General features: G+C 44.3%; 1 protein-coding gene across 1 annotated transcript; it reads left to right on the forward strand.

Moving 5' to 3' along the window:
• Positions 1–208: 208 nt before the first annotated feature.
• Positions 209–23,775, forward strand: LOC102402798 (aldo-keto reductase family 1 member B10). Its single transcript, XM_006079870.3, is given in 11 exon segments — positions 209–373; positions 1,956–2,123; positions 5,869–5,985; positions 6,972–7,049; positions 14,778–14,900; positions 15,175–15,236; positions 15,238–15,279; positions 15,655–15,736; positions 16,540–16,623; positions 17,803–17,885; positions 21,918–23,775. Coding segments are annotated over 11 exon segments (948 nt in total). The 5' UTR covers positions 209–307; the 3' UTR covers positions 21,961–23,775.
• The last annotated feature ends 248 nt before the right edge of the window (positions 23,776–24,023 follow it).

Raw genomic sequence — 24,023 nt, forward strand, 5'->3', positions numbered from 1 at the left:
AAAAAAATTTACAACAGTCGAGTAATAAGATAGGAACAATTAAAATAGATGCACATTTTAATTTTCCATGTGCATGTATTTTAATTTGTTGATAAAATTTCACTCATAAAATAATTCATGCATTTTTTTTTATCAGGGAGAACTCTCTCGAGGTAACAGTGTTTGGTGCTCATTAACTTGAATCTTACAAAAGACTGAAAGGACTTGCCTGCTCGTGCCAGGGCAGGGTGCTTCCTCTGCAGTCAGCACATTTCAGTGGGGCAGAAGACATCTAACTTGCTCCCTCGGGGCTGTTTCTGCATGCACCATGGCCTCCTTTGTGGAGCTCAGTACCAAGGCTCAGGTGCCCATCTTGGGCCTGGGCACCTGGAAAGTAAGTGTGCAAATATTTGGACACCTTCTTCCCTCGAGGGCCTTTGGGCATTTCCTCCTGTCCTGAGGGAAAGCCCAGAGGCAAGGGTTTTGGGGAAGTAAATATTGGGCGCTGGAGGCAGGACTGAGGTTGCTTTCTCAGGGCTGATTCAGTGGTAATGCTCCAAGACTGACTTTTTCCAGCAGTGGTGAGAGCTTTCCTAGCAAGTATCAAGTTTTAAGCAGTTTAAGTCAAAGTGTTAGTCGCTCAGTCGTGTCTGACTCTTTGTGATCCCATGGACTGTAGCCCACCAGAAGAAAGGATAGGTAGATCAGTAGTAAATGTTTCTTTTTCTTTCATTGTTTGGCTTGGCTAGATTAGACAGAATGTGGTATTTTTAATGCCCTTCCTTCCTTCCTTTTCTCTTTTTTCTTCCTCCCTTCCTTCCCCCCTCCCTCTCTCTCTTTCCTTCTCTCCTTTCTTCGAAGAAAGAAAACCTTTCTGCCTTCGAGTGAGGGGAGACATTCTATTTTTACAAGGTTTTCTATTTCTCCTTTTCTGAAACAATAATTATATAATGTCTTTTATCCACTGACTCTTAGGTGTATGCCTGGTGCTGTACTTCAAATTTGACACTCACTATGGCACTTACCACAGTCACCTCATGCACATTCGTGCGAGTGCGTGCTAAATCACTTCAGTCTTGTCCAACTCTTTGTGACCCTATGGACTGTAGCCCACCAGGCTCCTTTGTCCATGGGGTTCTCCAGGCAAGAACACTGGAGTGGGTTGCCATGCCCTTCTCCAGGGGACCTTCTTGATCCAGGAATCGAACTCTCATCTCTTACATTCCCTGCATTGGCAAGCGGATTCTTTACTATTAGCTTCACCTGGGAAGCAGCAATAGCTTCACGAGGCATATTCTGTTGTCATTATTCCCATTTTGCAGACAAGGGTTAGAGAAATTAAGCAATCTTCTCAGGTCACACACCTAGCATGAGATGAGCCTGAATTTATGAGGTAATAACTACTTTCTCTCTGAAAATTCCTTTAGTTTATTTCAAAATCCAGTGTGTAGCCTGGTCATTAGAAAGAGTTTTCAGTCTCTTCTACATACCTTGACTTCCCTGGTGGCTCAGATGGTAAAGGGTCTGACTGCAATGCGGGAGACGTGGGTTTGATCCCTGGGTTGGGAAGATCCCCTGGAGAAGGAAATGGCAACCCACTCAAGTACTCTTGCCTGGAAAATTCCCATGGATGGAGGAGCGTGGTAGGCTACAGTCCATTGGGTCGCAGAGAGTCGGACATGACTGAGTGACTTCACTTCACTTCACTTCTGTATACCTGGAGACACTTCTGGGATGGTGCATGAACCTGAATCAGAAGGGAATAGGCTTGAGCTAGGATGGGACATGATGCTATAATCATAAAGTTAATTCACTTTTCTTCCTTCTCTTTTGAAAAGTTTTCCAAAGCATACTTTCTTCCCAGGTATCCTCTAGAAAAAGGGATCTCAGGGAAATCTTGGTTTGGAGAAGCTGGACTGAGTAAGACAGCCTGTTGAAGGTGGTCTGGGGAGATGGTTTTTTCTTTTTCCTTCCAGTCTGGCCTCGGAGAAGTCAGAGAGGCTGTGAAGGGGGCCATTGACATAGGATATCGCCACTTGGACTGTGCATATGCCTATGAGAATGAGCATGAGGTGGGCGAAGCCATCCAAGAGAAGATCCAAGAGAAGGCTGTGAAGCGGGAAGAACTCTTCATAGTGAGCAAGGTACCCAGGGCTCACCTGGTGGGAAGACTACACTTCAAAGCAGGCAGAAGTGTTGGATCTAGTCAGCACCCAGAATTCTGTCTTTCTGTAGTGTTCAAGGGGTTCTGGAGGCAAGAATACTGAAGTGGTTTGCCATTCCCTGCTCTAGTGGATCACATTTACTATCTAGATTCTCAGTGACCCTAGCACAAATACATATAATTCATCTCACTATATGGCGTATCCCTGTTGGCTCAGAACTCTCCACTATGATTCATCCATCTTGGGTGGCCCTGCACAGCATGGCTTTGTTACACAAGGCTGTGATCCATGTGATCATTTTGGTTAGTTTTCTGTGATTGTGGTTTTCATTCTGGAGGCTTTGGGATTATAGTTCTTGCTTCTGTCTGCCCTCTGAGGGATGAGATTAAGAGGCAAGCTTCCTTATGGGAGGGACTGGCTGTGGGGAAAACTGGGTCTTGTTCAGGTGGGCAGGGACATGCTCAGTTAATCTTTAATCCAGTTGTCTGCTGTGGGTGGACTGTGCTCCCTTCCTATTAGTTGTTTGGCCTGGGGCAACCGAGTCCTGGAGTTTACATGCTCTATGGTAGGGCTACTCAGCTCAGCTTAGCTTAGTTGTGTCCAACTCTTTGCGACCCCAGGGACTACAGCACGCCAGGCTTCCCTGTCCTTCACCAACTCCCGGAGCTTGCTCAGACTTCTGTCTATTGAGTCAGTGATGCCATCCAACCATCTCATCCTCTGTCATCCCCTTCTCCTCCCTCCTTCAATCTTTCCTAGCATCAGGGTCTTTTCCAAGGAGTCAGTTCTTCGCATCAGGTGGCCAAAGTTTCAGCTTCAGTATCAGTCCTTCCAATGAATATTCAGGACTGATATCCTTTAGGATGGACTGGTTGGATCTCCTTGCAGCCCAAGAGACTCTCAAGAGTCTTCTCCAACACCACAGTTCAAAAGCATAAATTCTTCGGCACTCAGCTTTCTTCACAGTCCAAGTCTCACATCCATACATGACCACTGGAAAAACCACAGCTTTGACTAGATGAACCTTTGTAGGTAGGGTTACTGGAGACCTTCAAAAAGGAGGAGATACCAAGGGAACATTTCAAGCAAAGATGGGCACAGTAAAGGACATAAATGGCAAGGAACTAACAGAAGCAGAAGCAATTAAGAAGAAATGGCAAGAATACACAGAAGAACTATACAAAAATGATTTTAATAACCCAGATAACCATGATGGTGTGATCACTCACCTAGAGCCAGGCAGGCATCCTGGAATGCAAAGTCAAGTGGAACTTATGAAGCATTACTACAAACAAGCTAGTGGGGGTGATGGAATTGCAGCTTAGCTATTTCAAATCCTAGAAGATGATACTGTTAAAGTGCTGCACTAAATATGCCAACACAATTGGAAAACTCAGCAGTGGCCACAAAACTGGCAAAGGTCAGTTTTCATTGCAATCGCAAAGAAAGGCAATGCCAAAGATTGCTCAAGCTACCATATAATTGTGCTCATTTCACATGCTAGCAGGACAATGCTCAAAATCCTTCAAGCTGGTCTTCAACAGTATGTGACCTGAGAACTTCTAGATGTGCAAGCTAGATTTAGAAAAGGCAGAGGAACCAGAGATCAAATTGCCAACAACTGTTGGGTCATAGAAAAAGCAAGGGGATTCCAAAATATATATATACTTCTGCTTTATTGACTACACTAAAGCCTTTGACTGTGTGGACCACAACAAACAGTGGAAAATTATTAAAGAGATGGGAATGCCAGACCACCTTACCTGCCTCCTGAGAAAACTGTATGCAGGTCAAGAAGCAACAGTTAAAACCAGACATAGAACAAAGTACTGTTTCAAAATTGGGAGAGGAGTATGATAAGGTTGTATATTGTCACCCTGCTTGTTTAACTTATATGCAGAGTACATCATGTGAAATGCCAGACTGGATGAATCACAAGCTGGAATCAAGATTGCCAAGAGAAATATCAACAGCCTAAGATATGCAGATGATACAGCCCTAATGGCAGAAAGAGAAGAGAAACTAAAAAGCCTCTTGATGAAAGTGAAAGAGGAGAGTGAAAAAACTTGCTTAAAACTCAACATTCAAAAAACAAAGATCATGGCATCTAGTCCCATCACTTCATGACAAGTAGATGAAGAAAAAAATGGAAACAGTGGCAGACTTTATTTTCTTGAGCTCCAAAATCACTATGGACAGTGACTGCAGCCATGAAATTAAAAGACACTTGCTCTTTGGAAGGAAAGCTATGACAAACCTAGGCAGAATATTAAAAAGCAGAGATATCACTTTGCCAACAAGGGTTCATATAATCAAAGCTGTGGTTTTTTCAGTAGTCATGTACAGATGTGACAGTTGGACTATAAAGAAGGTTGAGGACTGAAGAATTGATGCTTTAAATTGTGGTGCTGGAGAAGACTTTTTAGTGTCCCTTGGACTTCAAGGAGATCGAACTATTTGATGCTAAAGGAATTCAACCCTGAATATTCGTTGGAAGGACTGAGGCTGAAGCTGAAGCTCCAATACTTTGGCCATGATGCAAAGATCTGACCCATTGGAAAAGACCCTAATGCTGGGAAAGATTGAGGGCAGGAGGAGAAAGGGTTACAGAGGATGAGATGGTTGAATGGCATCCCTGACTCAATGGAGCAAACTCAGGGAGACAGTGAAGGACAGGGAAGCCTGGCATTCTGTAGTCCATGGGGTCACAAAGAGTTGGACATGACTGAGTGACTGAACAACAAGAACAATTCAGGTCATTTTCCCCAGCTGTCTTCATCACTGTCTTTATAACATCCCTGGACACAAACATCCACATTATCATCCAGTGTCGGTGCACGGATGCTGGTGCTACCCACCCTTCTCGAGTGGGTTCCCCCCTAGAGAAGTAGTCTCCATGGAGCCAGGGTGGTGTCTTGAGCATCCCTGTTCCCTATTGGTGGACTCCATCTTCCCCCTGGCAGCCGAGAGCTAAGGCTACAATTGGATCCTGAAGCTCCACTTTTCAGCACTGTGGTCTCAGTGGTTGTAGCCCAGAGGTTCTCAGCTGGCAGGTACTTTGGAAAATGGTGGGACATACTTATTGTCATATATGAATTTCACTTCAGTTCAGGCTAGTAAAAGGCAAGTTACAGAATGTTATAAAAAGAGGGAGGGGTGGGGTGAGAGAGGGTTGAGAATCACTGAATATGCATTATACCCAATTTACTAAAAGGGACTAGTTACAGGTACTTGGAAAGTGCATGTATATAGTGGGGCAAATAGACCCCACTGGTTGCATCTGGATAAATTCCTTGTAGAGTTATCATTGGTGGCCCATGGGCTTGGAGACATAGGAGAACAGTAGAGGACCACCTGTTTCCAAAGGCTTAGGAACTTAAATGCTGGCCACAATCCACGACTTCAGAAACCCTACTGCTGAGGAAGAGAATGGTGCATGTAAACAAACACTGAATCTGTGCCCAAATATGGTACCTGATGTAACAAATACATAGAATACCAGGTGAGTCAAAAAGATAACTTGCCCTTGACACTTAAGAGATGTCAGTGACTTCCAGAGCGACCTGGTGACCTTGCATCCCTGGATGATACATCTTAACTACCTGTGCTGTAAATGGCCTGCCCCTGGGGTTAGCGCAAGCTGAGGGTCAAAAAGCAGGGAAAGCAGGGAAAGGTAGCCCCTTCTCTGTCCATTGCTGATTTCTCCCTGCTCTGCTCTCTGCAGTTCTGGCCCACCTTCATGGAGAAGCATCTAGTGAGGGAATCCTGTCAGAAGACCCTTAAGGATCTGAGACTGGACTATCTGGACCTCTACCTCATTCACTTTCCACAGGCTTTACAGGTTGAAGTTCCTCCCCGTCCCAATCTCTGGTTCCTGGGCACGTGTTGGAAGATAGCAGCTGTGTCAGGAGTGGGGAGGGGAGGGTTGGGGGCTGGAGGCTGGGGACCAAGGGGAGCTGAAGCAAGAGGCCTTGCACTTCAGGACTCCACAGGAAAGTTTTCAGGATGAGACGGTGGAGCAGAAAGACACTGGTCTGAAAAGGAGTCCAAGTCCATGGACCAATGTGGAGGTGACCCCACACCTTGGCTTTCTCTGTTACGTTTGAGAAAACCATGATTTCTAGCAGCCCAGGCAAGCTGCAACTGCCACTCTGCTTTGGTCCTGATTCCATGCCAAGGGCTCTCCTCCCAGGGCAGCTCTTACATAATGCTGTTTCAGGGCTCAATCCTCTCCTTAACTGATGCACTGGGAATGCCATTTTGGAGAAGAGCCCAAGTATGATCGTGCTGAAAGGTAGCCATTGCTCAGTGAGGAAATAGGACTCTGCTCCTGCCAGAGAGCCTGAGGGACATGAATTCCCAGCTCTCTCACCTCATGAAATTGAACTTTGTCCCCAACTGCTTGCGAGAAGTCCATGTCCACGGGGCTAATGGTGGCTTCTGGAATGAGTTTATGATAGATTTTAAAATCAGTCCAGCAATTTCTGGGAATTCCCTGAGGGTCCAATGGTCAGGACTCCATGCTTTCACTGCCAAGGGCATGGGTTCAATCCCTGATTAGGAAACTAAGATCTCAGAAGCTGTGTGGCATGGCCAAAAAAAAAGCCCAGTAATTTCTAAAACATAAGAACTTACGTTTTATACTCTAGCAGATTGATCTAGAGATTTTATTTCAACTCAGCTTCTTGAAATTTATACTGTGGAGCTTGGAAAAAAAGTGGTATGCAGATGTGGGTGTTTAGGATGAGTCAGGATCTTGAAACCTCACTTGACAGAATCAAGTATTGAGATGCACACTGCGCTAAGCTTCTTGTTTTGCATTTACAGCCTGGGGAGGACCTTGTTCCCAAAGACGATAAAGGCAATACCATCATCAGTAAAGCAACATTCTTGGACACTTGGGAGGTAGGTTCCCTCTTGTTCTCAGTGGGCTGGGAGTGAAAACTTGCCTTCAGTCATCTACAAGGGTCTACACCAGTGTGAGGGAGCCCAGGTGCTCAATGAGGTTTTACCTCATCATCCTTTTCTAATTCTTTGAACTCCTTCCTAATCACCTTAGACTTTTGGGGTACACCTGACACTTCTTATATTTTTGAAAACTAAGACCGAATCCTCAAAGGAGACTGGGAATACAACATGCCTGACTTCAGAGGATACCCAGTTTATTCTTAAACCAGGGTTTGAAACAGTGTTGCCCTGGGATTGCAGGTATTGATTAAAATAACTTCAGTCAGTTCAGTTCAGCTCAGTCGCTCAGTCATGTCCAACTCTTTGCGACCCCATGAATCGCAGCATGCCAGGCCTCCCTGTCCATCACCAACTCCTGGAGTTCACTCAAACTCATGTCCATCAAGTTGGTGATGCCATCTAGCCATCTCATCCTCTGTCATGCCCTTCTCCTCCTGCCCCCAATCTTTCCCAGCATCACAGTCTTTTCCAATGAGTCAACTCTTCACATGAGGTGGCCAAAGTATTGGAGTTTCAGTTTCAGCATCAGTCCTTCCAATTAATACCCAGGACTGATTTCCTTTAGGATGGACTGGTTGGATCTCCTTGCAGTCCAAGGGACTCTCAAGAGTCTTCTCCAACACCACAGTTGAAAAGCATCCATTCTTTGGGGCTCAGCTTTCTTCACAGTCCAACTCTCACATCCATACATGACCACTGGAAAAACCATAGCCTTGACTAGACGAACCTTTGTTGGCAAAGTAATGTCTCTGCTTTTGAATATGCTATCTAGGTTGGTCATAACTTTCCTTCCAAGGAGTAAGCATCTTTTAATTTCATGGCTGCAATCACCATCTTCAATGATTTTGGAGCCCCCAAAAATAAAGTCTGACACTGTTTCCCCATCTATTTGCCATGAAGTGATGGGACCAGATGCCATGAGCTTAGTTTTCTGAATGTTGAGCTTTAAGCCAACTTTTTCACTCTCCTCTTCTTTCACTTTCATCAAGAGGCTTTTTAGTTCCTCTTCACTTTCTGCCATAAGGGTGGTATCATCTGCATATCTGAGGTTATTGATATTTTTCCCAGCAATCTTGATTCCAGCTTGTGCTTCTTCCAGCCCACCGTTTCTCATGATGTACTCTGCATATAAGTTAAATAAACAGGGTGACAATATACAGCCTTGACGTACTCCTTTTCCTATTTGGAACCAGTCTGTTGTTCCATGTCCAGTTCTAACTGTTGCTTCCTGACCTGCATACAGATTTCTCAAGAGGCAGATCAGGTGGTCTGGTATTCCCATCTCTTTCAGAATTTTCCACAGTTTATTGTGATCCACACAGTCAAAGGCTTTGGCATAGTCAGTAAAGCAGAAATAGATGTTTTTCTGGAACTCTCTTGCTTTTTCCATGATCCAGCAGATGTTGGCAATTTGATCTCTGGTTCCTCTGCCTTTTCCAAAACCAGCTTGAACATCAGGAAGTTCACGGTTCACGTATTGCTGAAGCCTGGCTTGGAGAATTTTGAGCATTGCTTTCCTAGCATGTGAGATGAGTGCAATTGTGTGGTAGTTTGAGCATTCTTTGGCATTGCCTTTCTTTGGGATTGGAATGAAAACTGACCTTTTCCAGTCCTGTGGCCACTGCTGAGTTTTTCAAATTTAGTGCAGGTTATTTAACTCCTCCAAACCTCAGTTTCTTCTGCTTCTTAAAAAAAAGATCTTCCAATAGATACTAATAATATAAAGCTTCCTGGGTGACTCAGTGGTAAAGAATCTGCCTGCCAATGCAGGGGACATGGATTTCATCCCTGATCGAGGAAGATCCCCCATGCCTGGGAGGACCTAAGCTGGTGCACCGCAACTACTGAGACTGTACTCTAGACTGTACTCTAGACTGTACTCTAGACTGTACTCTGCAGCAACTACTGAAGGCCATGTGCCCTAGAGCCCGTGCTCTGCAAAAAAGAGCAGCCCCTGCTCACCACAACTGGAGCAAGCCCTCATGCAGCAATGAAGACCCAGTGCGACCAAAAATAAAAATAAATTCATCAAAAAACAACAGAAAGACATTTAAAAGTTAGCAATAATAAAAGAGCAGTGATTATGTGATTAAAAGCCATTCTAAATAATAAGCCATTGGCAATATCTCATGAGTAAGAGCATATACGCACACACACACACACACACACACACACACACAGTTGCTTCAGTTGTGTCCGACTCTTTTCGACCCTATGGTCTGCAGCCCACCAGGCTCCTCTGTCTATGAGATTCTCCAGGCAAGGATACTGAAGTGGGTTGCCATGCCCTCCTCCAGGGATATATGTGTGTGTATATATGTATATGTGTGTGTGTGTGTGTATATATATATATATATAAATCAAGTTCTCTTGGGAAAATCTTATGAAGGCATCATTCTGTCAAACGTTCTGCTATCTTGAGCATATAATTAAATATAAACACATAGTAAATGTGACAGAACATCACTGCTGTACAAGCCAAAAGCTGGTTGAGCCCACATACATGAAGGTGGGTTCAAACTTCAAGTTTAAAAATGCTGTTTTTCTTAGATTTACATATTCTGTTTAACCTAACGACCACACAAGTCTTTATCCAACTACATAATCTTAAACACTTGTTTGATATACTCAATAAAACAAATTTATGAAGCCTGAATTTTCAAGAAAATATACTACTTTCTTTCTGCGAGTGCCAAAAGAGTAGCCATAAAGAGAAAGATGAATTCTGGTACTTAGCTAGTTTTTTAAAAAGTCAACATGTTTATTTTCCTACCACAAACAACCTCCTGTGAGAGAAATATTTCAGGATGAAGATTTAATGAACCATCTAATGGTGGGAAATCAATCCTGAATATTCATTGGAAGGACTGATGCTGAAGCTGATGCTCCAATACTTTGGCCACCTATTGCAAAGAACTGACTCATTAGAAAAGACCCTGATGCTGGGAAAGATTGAAGGCAGGAGGAGAAGGGGACAACAGAGGATGAGATGGTTGGATGGCATCACGAACTTGATGTACATAAGTTTGAGCAAGCTCGGGAGTTGGTTATGGACAGGGAAGCCTGGTGTGCTACAGTTCATTGGGTTGCAAAGAGTTGGACATGACTGAGCGACTGAACTGAATTGAATGTTTTATGTGCATGGACTCAACTCAGTGAATGTTTTATTCCTGAGAATGGAAGTTATGATAAGACCTACCACAGAGCCTAAGATTTCAATAGACTAAGCTTTTGCATTAAATTTGACAAGAGGGCTCTGTCATATACATTACCTTGGTAAAACAAGACCTCTGAAATATCTTAGGGATTATTCTTTGTGAGATATGGAGTCTGAGACACCTCTAGTGTTGTTTCCACAAAAGTTTTGACCTTATTCTTATTTTCTATTTCTTTTTTAATTTTTTAAGTTATGAAATTATGAGAACAGATTTACATGAGACTTGGAAAACACAAGACAAAGTTACATATAGTTCCACTAAATGTTATGATGTTTTTAAGTAGATAAATTGAGATTTTTAGTTGGAGTTTCAATATCAAACTCTCAAAAATTAATAGAATGAATAGACAGAAAAGTAGAAGGAAATAGTAGACCTGAAAAGTACCATGAACCAATTCAACATAATTAAGATTTACAGAATTTTCACACAACAATATGATACAAATTCAAGTTCTCATAGACTATCAATTGGGAGACACTGGAACATATCCAGGGATATAAAACAAGTTGCAAACGTTTTGTGGTATAAATGTATTGAAATCATACAGAGTCTGTTCTCTTCATCACTGTGGATTTATGTTAGAAATCAAGATATATGAATATAACCCACATATTTTCAAGTGCAGTGTGACATTTACCAGGAGAGAGCTCTTTGACTTCTCCATTGAAAGCCTCAATAAGGTTAGAAGACAGAAAGAACACAGAGGGCAAGTGCAGGGAAGAAATCATTTAAATGAGATAGTATCAAAGGTACTTTTAAAACTCCATGTATTTGGAAATTAAATGTCCACTTTTAAATGATGTTGCCCTCATTCTTAATGAATACTTAATAGTTTTCATTGTGACAACTATATCATTGTTCTCTGCAAAAAGTACCCTGATTTTCACATTGCTGTATCCTTAGAATGGATTTGAGAATGATTACTAAATGAAAGATTTTGATGATCAAGTTCAAAGAATCTAGAAAGAAAAGGCAGGACTGAAGCAATCAACGTTTATGTGGACCCATAACCAGTTCAACAGAAACCTTCTTGAACACCCTGAAGCAGATGGGAGACAAAGAGTGAAACAATGTCAAGATGTATCATGCACCCACCTGTACCTGCTCCACGGTACACAGAAACAGCAACACTGGTTCATGGCCCAACTCAGGCGGTGTGGGGACTTTGCAATCTCAGCAGTTCTAAATTTTATTTGTCCAATTTAAAGACTACATCAACTACCCTAGTGGTTCTCTCTATGCATTAAAATCACCTGGGGAGTTTGAACGATCCCAGTGCTGAGGCCACATGCTACACAACTTTGGTAAGAAACTCTAAGGGTAGAATCTGGGCATCAGTATATATATATATATATATATTTTTTTTTTTTAAACTATTTATTTTTGGCTGCCCTGGGCCTTCATAGTTGCCCTTGGGCTTCCCCTAGTTGTGGAGAGCACGGGCTACTCTCTAGTTGCAGTGCACCAGCTTCTCGATGCTGCGGCTTCTCTCGTGGGACACGGGCTCTAGGTGCATGGGCTCAGTAGTTGTGGTCCACAGGCTTAGTTGCTCCACATGCAGCATGTGATATCTTCGCGGACCAGGGATCCAACCCATGCTCCCTGCACTGGGAGGCGGATTCTCAACCATTGGACCACCAGAGAAGTCTCTAGGCATCAATTCAGTTCAGTTCAGTCACTCAGTCATGTCCGACTCCTTGCAACCCCATGAATCACAGCACGCCAGGCCCCCCTGTCCATCACCAACTCCTGGAGTTCACCCAGACTCACGTCCATCGAGTCAGTGATGCCATCCAGCCATCTCATCCTCTGTCATGCCCTTCTCCTCCTGCCCCCAATCCCTCCCAGCATCAGAGTCTTTTCCAATGAGTCAACTCTTCGCATCAGGTGGCCAAAGTACTGGAGTTTCAGCTTCAGCATCATTCCTTCCAAAGAACAGCCAGGGCTGATCTCCTTCAGAATGGACTGGTTGGATCTCCTTGCAGTCCAAGGGACTCTCAAGAGTCTCCTCCAACACCACAGTTCAAAAGCATCAATTCTTCAGCGCTCAGCCTTCTTCACAGTCCAACTCTCACATCCATACATGACCACTGGAAAAACCATAGCCCCCACTAGACGAACCCTTGTTGGCAAAGTAATGTCTCTGCTTTTGAATATGCTATCTAGGTTGGTCATAACTTTCCTTCCAAGGAGTAAGTGTCTTTTAATTTCATGGCTGCAGTCACCATCTTCAGTGATTTTGGAACCCCCAAAAATAAAGTCTGACACTGTTTCCACTGTTTCCCCATCTATTTCCCATCAAGTGACGGGACCAGATGCCATGATCTTCGTTTTCTGAATGTTGAGCTTTAAGCCAACTTTTTCACTCTCCACTTTCACTTTCATCAAGAGGCTTTTGAGTTCCTCTTCACTTTCTGCCATAAGGGTGGTGTCATCTGCATATCTGAGGTTATTGATACTTCTCCCAGCAATCTTGATTCCAGCTTGTGTTTCTTCCAGTCCAGCGTTTCTCATGATGTACTTTGCATATAAGTTAAATAAGCAGGGTGACAATATACAGCCTTGACGTACTCCTTTTCCTATTTGGAACCAGTCTGTTGTTCCATGTTCAGTTCTAACTGTTGCTTCCTGACCTGCATATAGATTTCTCAGGAGGCAGGTCAGGTGGTCTGGTATTCCCATCTCTTTCAGAATTTTCCACAGTTTATTGTGATCCACACAGTCAAAGGCTTTGGCATAGTCAATAAAGCAGAAATAGATGTTTTTCTGGAACTCTCTTGCTTTTTCCATGATCCAGCGGATGTTGGCAATTTGATCTCTGGTTCCTCTGCCTTTTCTAAAACCAGCTTGAACATCAGGAAGTTCACGGTTCACATATTGCTGAAGCCTGGCTTGGAGAATTTTGAGCATTACTTCACTAGCATGTGAGATGAGTGCAATTGTGCTGTAGTTTGAGCATTCTTTGGCATTGCCTTTCTTTGGGATTGGAATGAAAACTGACCTTGTCCAGTCCTGTGGCCACTGTTGAGTTTTCCAAATTTGCTGGCATATTGAGTGCAGCACTTTCATAGCATCATCTTTCAGGATTTGAAATAGCTCAACTGGAATTCTATCACCTCCACTAGCTTTGTTCGCAGTGATGCTTTCTAAGGCCCACTTGACTTCACATTCCAGGATGTCTGGCTCTAGGTCAGTGATTACACCATCGTGATTATCTGGGTCATGAAGATCTTTTTTACAGTTCTTCTGCGTATTCTTGCCACCTCTTCTTAATATCTTCTGCTTCTGTTAGGTCCATACCATTTCTGTCCTTTATCGAGCCCATCTTCGCATGAAATGTTTCCTTGGTATCTCTAATTTTCTTGAAGAGATCTCTAGTCTTTCCCATTCTGTTGTTTTCCTCTATTTCTTTGCATTGATCGCTGAGGAAGGCTTTCTTATCTCTTCTTGCTATTCTTTGGAACTCTGCATTCAGATGCTTATATGTTTCCTTTGCTCCTTTGCTTTTCGCTTCTCTTCTTTTCACAGCTATTTGTAAGGCCTCCCCAGACAGCCATTTTGCTTTTTTGCATTTCTTTTCCATGGGGATGGTCTTGGTCCCTGTCTCCTGTACAATGTCACGAACCTCATTCCATAGCTCATCAGGCACTCTGTCTATCAGATCTAGGCCCTTAAATCTATTTCTCACTTCCACTTATAATCATAAGGGATTTGATTTGGTCATACCTGTATGGTCTAGCGGTTTTCCCTCTAGGCATCAGTATGTTTTAAAGCTGTCAGGTGATTCCGAATTGCAGCCACGTTTGAGAACCACTGGCTCGACTGTCCCCCGAGCACCTCATGCTTGTCCTCACCTCAGAGGCTTTGCTCCTACTTTCCTCTCTACTCATGGGCTGGATGGAAAATTCCTTTTTTCCCCTTCTTTCTTATTTTTTAAATTATGGACGTATGATAACACATTTACAGGAGAGTTGGAAAATACAGAACAAGGTTACATATAGTTCCACTACATATTACAGTTATCTTTTTAGTAGATAAATTAAGATTTTTAGTTGGAATGTCAATAACAAGCTCTCAAAAATTAATAGAATGAATAGACAGAAAAGTAGAAGGCTATAGTAGACCTGAAAAGCACTATCAACCAATTCGACGTAATTAAGATTTATACAATTTTCACACAACAGCAGGATACAGATTCTATTCAAGTTCCCACGGACTATAAACCAGGAGACACTGGAACATATCCAGGGACATAAAACTAGGTACAAAAATTTCATGGCCTTTTGTAATCATGCAGAGTCTGTTCTCTTATCTCTGTGGGTTTATGTTAGAAGTCAAATTCTTTTTATTAGTTCTGCTAATCCACACACATATTCCTGTCCCAGAGAGGACTAAGCCAAACTAGGGTCCCTCTAGCAGTGGCCAAAGTTGTCCCTTTCTATGACAGGCCATGGAGGAGCTGGTGGACGAGGGGCTGGTGAAAAACATTGGGATCTCCAACTTCAACCACTTTCAGATCGAGAGACTCTTGAACAAACCTGGATTGAAATACAAACCAGTGATTAACCAGGTAAATTGTTTAGTAAAGGGTAAGGGTTCTGCTCTATTATTTCTTAGATGTCTGGAGGCAAGTTCAATGATTTGCACTAAGTCTCATCTTGAAGGTCAGGCATCACATACTTTGTGGGTCATGGGAGAAGGGTTTTGGGGTCTGGTTTAGCCAGCCTAGCAGGGGGCAGGATTTGGCCTTTGCTGATAGACCTTTTTCTCTGTGTAGAATTCCCTATGAGCAGCTCAAAGAGCAGGTGGATTTTCCCGGTGATGAGAATTGCTTGCTTTTACAGATTGAGTGTCACCCATACCTCACGCAGGAGAAATTGATCCAGTACTGTCAGTCCAAGGGCATCAGTCACGGCTTACAGCCCGCTGGGCTGTCCAAATAGATCTGGGTGAGGCATCTGATCTTTCTCTAGACATTCTTTTAAGAAAGCCATCAGAAAGAAAAATGCATGTAAGGCAATGTGCCTGGCATACTCAAACAGTGGGGAAAATATGGGAACTTAAAGAAAAAAAAAAAAAAAACGGCAACCCTTTGGGAATACTCCAGTTTAGCCACCCAGCACTGGACCAGCCTTTGCAAAAATTCCTGAGGCTTCAGAACCCATGGATGGACCCATGGGTAAGACATGAAGCTTTCAAATCCTTTTGCCTTATCTACCCCATGAGGAAGACTGAGATCAGCCTTGGGCCCATCACCGGAGTAATATTCATCTATATATGGTAGCCATGGTGATTATGCACACCAACCATCTTTCTCTCCCTAGGGCTAAACCAGAGGACCCTTCTCTACTGGAGGATCCCAAGATTAATGAGATTGCTGCAAAGCACAAAAAATCCACAGCCCAGGTATAATGTGTAGTTTCTTTACCTGCCACAAACTGGTCTTGTGTTATTCTTAATATTGTCTTCATTTAACTCCTGTATTTATTTTATTTTTTTGGCTGTGCTGGGTCTTCATTGGTGCGAGAGGGATTTCTCTAGTTGGGGTGAGTGGGGGCCACTCTTTGTTGCCATGCGTGGGTTTCTCACTGCAGTGGCTTCTCTTGCTGCAGGCTTCAGTAGTTGTGGTGCATGGGCTTAGTTGCTCTGAGGCATGTGGGATCTGCCCAGATGAGGGATCGAACCAGTATTCCTGGCATGGCAAGGAGGATTCTTAACCACTGGACCATTGGGAAAGCACCCATTTTACTCCTTGAAGGGAAAGGGAACAAGAGAGGAAGCCCTCTAAGGCCTTTCCTTGAAAGTCTGTTTGTTTGGACCTCCAGGAAATAGCATGGTTATCACTGAAATAGGGATGGCCTCTAACAAGTTCTGTTGAGACTGGAGGACCAAGAACAAGAACATGGTTTTTCAGCCAAAACACTTGGGTTCAGATCCCAGCTCCACTACTTATCAGCCTCACGATCCCAAACACTATCCCAGGTCACTTTATCTTTAAAAAAGGAAGAATATAGGGTTGTTGTGAGGATTAAGGGAGAGAATTGAGCAGAGGACTGAGAAGTTATCTGATAGCTATAAAGTGCTCAGTGTATATTAGCTATTGTAACTTAATAAAGACACAGTGAATGGCAGAGATGTTTCATTTTCTGAAAAAGTAGAGGGTGTGGTCGTTGCAGTTGAGTGTAAACAAGAAGTCCCCTTCTGCACAGGTTCTGATCCGGTTCCACATCCAGAGGCACGTGATTGTAATTCCCAAGTCTGTGACGCTTGCACGCATCGCCGAGAACTTTCAGGTAAGGTTCTGGCTGGTTCAGTTCAGTTCAGTGGCTCAGTCGTGTCCGACTCTTTGCAACCCCGTGGACTGCAGCACACCAGGCTTCCCTGTCCTTCACCAACTCCCGGAGCTTGCTCAGATTCCTGTCCATCAAGTCAGTGGATGCCATCCAACCGTCTCATCCTCTGTCGTCCCCTTTTCCTCTTGCCTTCAATCTTTCCCAGCATCAGGGTCTTTTCAAAAGGGTCAGTTCTTTGCATCAGGTGGCCAAAGTATTGGAGTTTCAGCTTCAGCATCAGTCCTTCCAGTAAATATTCAGGACTGATTTCCTTTAGGATTGACTGGTTTGATTTTCTTGCAGTCCAAGAGACTCTCAAGAGTCCTCTCCAACACCACAGATCAAAAGCATCAGTTCTTCGGTGCTCAGCTGTGTTTATAGTCCAACTCTCACATCCATACATGACTACTGGAAAAACCACAGCTTTGACTAGATGGACCTTTGTCAGAAAAGTAATGTCTCTGCTTTTTAATATGCTATGTTGGTCATAGCTTTTCTTCCAAGGAGCAAACTGGTTTTCTCAGTGGAGGAGGGGATGGGAGAGACTCCGTCACCAGGTCTCTCATGCTGTCCCTGTGTTTTCTGTGGGCTTCCACCACCTTCCCACCACCTTGCCATCTCACAGGCCAGGGAGCTGACCTCAGGGCTGAGATGAATGACCCATGAGCAAGGGTGGGCTGGGGGAGCAGCCGCTGATGTCCTGTCAGGTCTGAGCACAGCTGTACCTCTCACCACTGACCGAGAAGGTCTTGGCTGTCCCTAAGCAGTTATGTTGTGGGCCACACACAACAGCAGACTGTCCTGCCTAAGCCTCTGCCTCCCAGCAGCAGGAGAGGTATACATTGTATTAGAAGACCTGCCCTTCTGGAGAAATCCACGTGTCCATCGGGGGCATGCGCACTGTGCAGTTCAGAGCCTGTAAGGCAAGGAGGCTTACAGGCTTTGGAATACAAAACCTCAGAAACACGGCAGTCTCTGTGTAGCACCCAATTTAGAGCCATTTGTGTCTGGTGGACATAATGGGACAAACTCCCTTGGCTAGTTACTGCTGTGGATGTGAGCTTGCTCCCTGCTAGTGTGGCTGGAGATCTCAAATTGCACTGGCTTGCTGATGATGTTCTGGAACTCTCACTTTTCCAGGTCTTTGACTTTAAACTGAGCGACGAGGAGATGGCAACCCTACTCAGCCTCGACAGAAACTGGCGATACTACACCTTTAACTCGTGAGTGGCGCCGGGCTGAGTTAATTAAGAGGATTGCCCTCAGGAGTCTGTCTAAACTGGTAGAAGTTTAGCTAGAAGGATTGAAAGATAACTGGAACTACTTTTATTTCAAATGCCATTTTCTGGCCGTGTTGAAAATCAAAACTGGAATACCTAGTCTCATTAGGAGAAAAGAGCGGGCGTGTGTGCTCAGTCACTCAGTTGCGTCTGACCCTTTGCGACCCCACAGGCTGCAGCCCACCAGGCTCCTCTGCCCATGGGGATCCTCCAGGCAAGAATACTGGAGTGGGTTGCCATGCCCTCTTCCTGGGGATCTTTCTGACCCTGGGACTAAACCTGGGTCTCCTGCATTGCAGGCAGATTCTTTACTATCTGAGGCACCGGGGTAGACATATCCTTAACTGCTGCATATTGTTGGAACTCCTGGATGTCGAAGTGGAATCTTAAGAGAGAACATGTCAATAGGTAGAAGGCAGAGGCAGTCATTCACCCTTTCATCCACTAAGTATTTATTGAGCATCTACTATGTGCCAGGCACTCTCTAGTGCTAGGGATATCATCTAGACAAAGTTCCTGCCTTCACAGTCTTACATTCTAGTAAGGGAGTACAGAAACAAACTCATAAATGAATATATTAAGTAAGTGTGAATCCTACAACTGACAAAGAAAGTGAATTGTAGGAAGGCATTGTCTACCTTCTCTACTCCATTCCATTCCCTATTCTATCTAACTTCTCTATTTTCTATTGAGAGAATACAGAAAGAAACTCTCTCTTTATATATATGTATATATACATACATACATATATATACATATATATATACACACACACACACACATATATATATATATATCAGACTGCAATAAAGGCTATGCAGAAAAATCAAGTAGGGTAGTAAGGGAATAGGGAGTGGAGGGTGGTGGGGGAGTGATCCCTTACAATAGGGGGAGTCAGAGGAAGCTTTGCTGATCGGTGACAGTTGAGCAGAAACCTGAAGGAAGTGAGGGATGAGCCGTGTGGATACCTGGGGAAGAGCATTCTAGGCAGTGAGGACGGCATGTGCAAGGGCCCTGAGGTGGAATTGTGTTTAGAGCACTTAAGTAAGAGGGCGAGTGGGGCTGCAGCAGAGTGAGTGAGTGGCAGAGGGAGAAGAGGCGAGGTCAGCAGTGTTAGGGGCTCAGAACAAGCAGAGCCAGGTAGACACTGTGAGGAGGGCCTTTGGTTCGGACTCTGAGGGTGCTGAGAAGCCAGTTGAGGATTCTGAGCTGAAGAGTGGCATGATGGGGCTTGTGCTTTAAAAGCCCCAGTCTGGCTTCTGAATTGAGAGACTACAAGGAGACTGTTGTGATAACCCAGGGGAAAAGACGACAGTGGCTGGACCTGGATAATGGTAAGTAGAGAGAACCATCTTATTCTAAATACATTGGGAAAGCAGAGCCAATCGGATCTGAGCCATTAGGATTCAAAGGAGGCTCCAGATCTTTGGTTCTGGTGTTGCCTGAATCACACACAAGATGGAATTGCCATTTGGGGGAAAGAAATCAGGAATTTGCCTTGGGAAATGTTTACAATACCCAGTAAAGTTCTAAGTGTGTGAAAAGTGAAAGTGTTAGTCACTCAGTCATGTCTGACTCTTTGCAACCCCATGGACTGTGGCCTGCCAGGCTCCTTTGTCCATGGAATTCTCCAGGCAAGAATACTGGAGTGGGTCGCCGTTTCCTACTCCAGGGGATCTTCTTGACCCAAGCATTGGACCTGAGTCTCTTGAGTCTCCTGCATTGGCCGGTGGGTTTTTTACCACTGCGCCACCTGGGAAGCCCTTACTTTTGTTGGAGAACAACAAGCAGCAGCTACTTGGAATGAAAAGGAGTGTCGAAAGTAAAATGAGGGAGGTGGGAGGGAGGCTCAAGAGGAAGGGGATATATGTACACTTATGACTGATTCACCTTGTTGTATGGCAGAAACCAACACAACATTGTAAAGCAATCATCCTCCAATTAAAAAAAAAAAAAAGTAAAAACAGCCAAAAAAAAGTAAAATGAGGGACTTCCCTGGTAGTTCAGTGGCTAGGACTCCATGTTCCCAATGCAGAAAGCCTGGGTTCTATCCATGGTTGGGCAACTATTAGTTAATCCCACATGCCACAATTAAAGATTCCACATCCCAAAATGAAGTTTGAAGATCCTATGTGTTGCAACTAAGACCAGAACAACTAAATAAAATAAAATTTTAAAAGTAAATTAATACCTTCCTGGAGAGGAAACTGCTTCTCCCCCGGAGGCATTAGAAGGGTAGGACTCAGGAATGAATCCAGATCAGATCAGATCAGATCAGTCACTCAGTCATGTCTGACTCTTTGCGACCCCATGAATCGAAGCACGCCAGGCCTCCCTGTCCATCACCAACTCCCGGAGTTCACCCAAACTCACGTCCATCGAGTCAGTGATGCCATCCAGCCATCTCATCCTCAGTCATCCCCTTCTCCTCCTGCCCCCAATCCCTCCCAGCATCAGAGTCTTTTCCAATGAGACAGCTCTTCGCATGAGGTGGCCAAAGTACTGCAGTTTCAGCTTTAGCATCATTCCTTCCAAAGAACAGCCAGGGCTGATCTCCTTCAGAATGGACTGGTTGGATCTCCTTGCAGTCCAAGGGACTCTCAAGAGTCTTCTCCAACACCACACTTCAAAAGCATCAATTCTTTGGCGCTCAGCCTTCTTCACAGTCCAACTCTCACATCCATACATGACCACAGGAAAAACCATAGCCTTGACTAGACGGACCTTTGTTGGCAAAGTAATGTCTCTGCTTTTGAATATGCTATCTAGGTTGGTCATAACTTTCCTTCCAAGGAGTAAGTGTCTTTTAATTTCGTGGCTGCAGTCACCATCTGCAGTGATTTTGGAGCCCCCAAAAATAAAGTCTGACACTGTTTTCACTGTTTCCCCATCTATTTGCCATGAAGTGATGGGACCGGATGCCATGATCTTCGTTTTCTGCATGTTGAGCTTTAAGCCAACTTTTTCACTCTCCACTTTCACTTTCATCAAGAGGCTTTTGAGTTCCTCTTCACTTTCTGCCATAAGGGTGGTATCATCTGCATATCTGAGGTTATTGATATTTCTCCCTGCAATCTTGATTCCAGCTTGTGTTTCTTCCAGTCCAGTGTTTCTCGTGATGTACTCTGCATAGAAGTTAAATAAGCAGGGTGACAATATACAGCCTTGACGAACTCCTTTTCCTATTCCTTTTAAATAGGAAAAGGAATGAATCCACCCAGTTCAAATCCCAGCTCTAACACTTAATGTTATTAGACTTGTGACCTTGGTTAAATTTCCCAGGCTGGTTTCTTTATTTACAAAATTGGAATGATAGGATTAAATACAGCTAACATCTCTTGAGTGTTAGCTTAGAATGTGCCAGGCACCCTAAGCCCAGTGCATGTATCATTAACTCATTCAATGATCATAACAAGCCCAAGTTATTCTATTGTTGTTCCTTCCAGGGTTATTATTAGCTACCATTATGAAGCTTTCTCGGAGAAGGCAATGGCACCCCACTCCAGTACACTTTTGCTTGGAAAACCCCATGGACAGAGGAGCCTGGTGGGCTGCAGTCCATGGGGTCGCTAAGAGTCGGACACCACTGAGCGACTGCACTTTCACTTTTCACTTTTCTGCATTGGAGAAGGAAATGGCAACCCACTCCAGGGTTCTTGCCTGGAGAATCCCAGGGACGGGGGAAGCCTGGTGGGCTGTCATCTATGGGGTCGCACAGAGTCGGACACGACTGAAGAGACTTAGCAGCAGCAGCATGAAGCTTTCTGGTATCCTGGTCACTGTCCCCCCACCCTCCCTCCTAGTACACCCTTCAGATCTGTTTGATGGAAGGTGGAGGAAGACTTGGGTTCTTATAAAATCTTGGGGGAAGGGGAGAGGCTGAGAGGGCACAAAGCTCATAGGATCCATGAGGAAGAATGCCGTTTAACCCAGAGTTTAACATTGGCATATTCTTTACGACTGTTTTCTCTGCAGGCTGAAAAGTCTGGAGGAGTATCCCTTCTATGCAGAATATTGAAGCTGAATCTCCTGATGCACATTCTCCTTCTTCATCTTACTGAAGTGTAATTCTCTCCACCAGTGTCCTGTTGTAGCCAAGCTTGTCTGAAATCACACCGAGCCTGCCCTGCTGAAGTCCAGGGGTTAGGCAGTTGCTGTATCTGGACTGGTTTGTTCAACCAAAGGAATAGATTACAACAGGGAGATTAGACTTAGATAAGCCACTTACATTTTTTTTCTGCTTCTTAGATCTGATCACGGGGACTCCACTAAACTTGAGGATACGATGACTGAAAATAATAAAGAATAATAATAACCAACAGGTATTGAGAGTTTACTATGTGCCAGCACTATTTGGGTGCTTTTTGTGTGTGTGATTCACTGAATCCTGCAACTGCCCCTTAGAGGGAGATATGCTTACATTTCTCAGAAGATGAAATGCAGGAATGGGGAGGCCAAGGCACTTGATCAGGGCTACTCAGGTTATAAGTGGAAGAACCAGGTTTCAAAGGCTCTGGGAGATCTTCGGTTTCACTGGCAATCAAAATGTCATCTACGTATTGAAGAAAGGCTCCCTCATATAACTGTAGGTCCTTTAGATCTTTGGCTAGGGCTTCCCTAAAACTGGGAGAAGCATTCTTGAATCTCTGGGGAGGCACAATCCAGCAGAACTGCTGTTTCAATTTGGTCTCTGGGTCATCTTATTCAAAAGCAAAAAATCCCTGTGATTCAGGACTTTAGGATGTGCAATAAAAGGTCTCTTTGTGACCCCATGGACTGTAGCCCGCCAGGCTCCTCTTCCATGGGATTCTCCAGGCAAGAATACTGGAGTGCGTAGCCACTCACTTCTCCAGGGGATCTTTCTGACCTAGGGATGGAACCCAGGTCTCCTCCCTTGCAGGTGGATTCTACAATCGGAGCCACCAGGGAAGCTATGTAGGCCCCAAACTGTAAGCCAGTAGAAATCTCCAAAGAAAGTAAGGTATAGGGGTTGGGTGCCACCAGATGAATGTCCTCAGCTACCTGATTTATTGCTCTCAGGTCCTGTATAAAGTGATATTCTTGGGTCTCCGGCTTTTGGACTGGTAATATGGGAGTGCTGTGTGGTGACTGGCAAGGACAGATGAGGTTATATCCATGAAGGCACATATTACTGGCTGGATTCCCTCTTTGACATGTTCCCTTAAGGTCTATTGTTTTAAGTTCAGAATGTTAGACCTTGGATGGAGTTCTGCCTATGCAGGGTGTTGCTAACTTTTCTTTTTGTGGGTTCCCATCTGCCCAAACATCCCATCTTACCTTCTGCAGGATCTCTTCAGGTAATTTCAGGCACTCAGCATTTCCTAGCTATAGTAATGCTGCTTGAAGCAAGTAAGATTATCCTGGCAGCACCTTCATGTCTATCCTTTCTTGGGAAAAAGTTCCTCTTGCATTTAGTTTACTCAAAAGGTCTCTCGTCCCAGCAGACGTACTGGACACTCTGGCATGTACAGGAAACTGCTTCAGATAAGTCTCTCTCATCTGACATTCCTGTGGTTTCCAAAAGGGCTTTTGGAGAGGTTTAGGAGACAGTCTTACTTGGGCTTCTCTTACCTTGGATGTGGGATATCTCTTCACGGCTGCTCCAGCAAAGTGCAGCCGCTTGCTCCTTACCTTGGATGTGGGGTAGCTCCTCTCGGCCATTGCCCCTGACCTTGGACATGGGGTAGCTCCTCTCGGGCGGTGCTGTGCTTTTGCAGCCACCACATCCGGTCCCATCACTTCATGGCAAATAGATGGGAAAACAGTGGAAACAATGGCTGACTTTATTTTTCTGGGCTCCAAAATCACTGCAGATGGTGACTGCAGCCATGAAATGAAAAGACGCTTATTCCTTGGAAGGAAAGTTATGACCAACCTAGGCAGCATATTAAAAAGCAGACACATTACTTTGTCAACAAAGGTCTGTCTAGTCAAGGCTATGGTTTTTCCAGTGATCATGTATGGATGTGAGAGTTGGACTGTGAAGAAGACTGAGTGCCGAAGAATTGATGCTTTTGAAGTGTGGTGTTGGAGAAGACTCTTGAGAGTCCCTTGGACTGC

Source organism: Bubalus bubalis, chromosome 8 (assembly GCF_019923935.1).
Source record: "Bubalus bubalis isolate 160015118507 breed Murrah chromosome 8, NDDB_SH_1, whole genome shotgun sequence".
Lineage (NCBI taxonomy): Eukaryota > Metazoa > Chordata > Mammalia > Artiodactyla > Bovidae > Bubalus > Bubalus bubalis.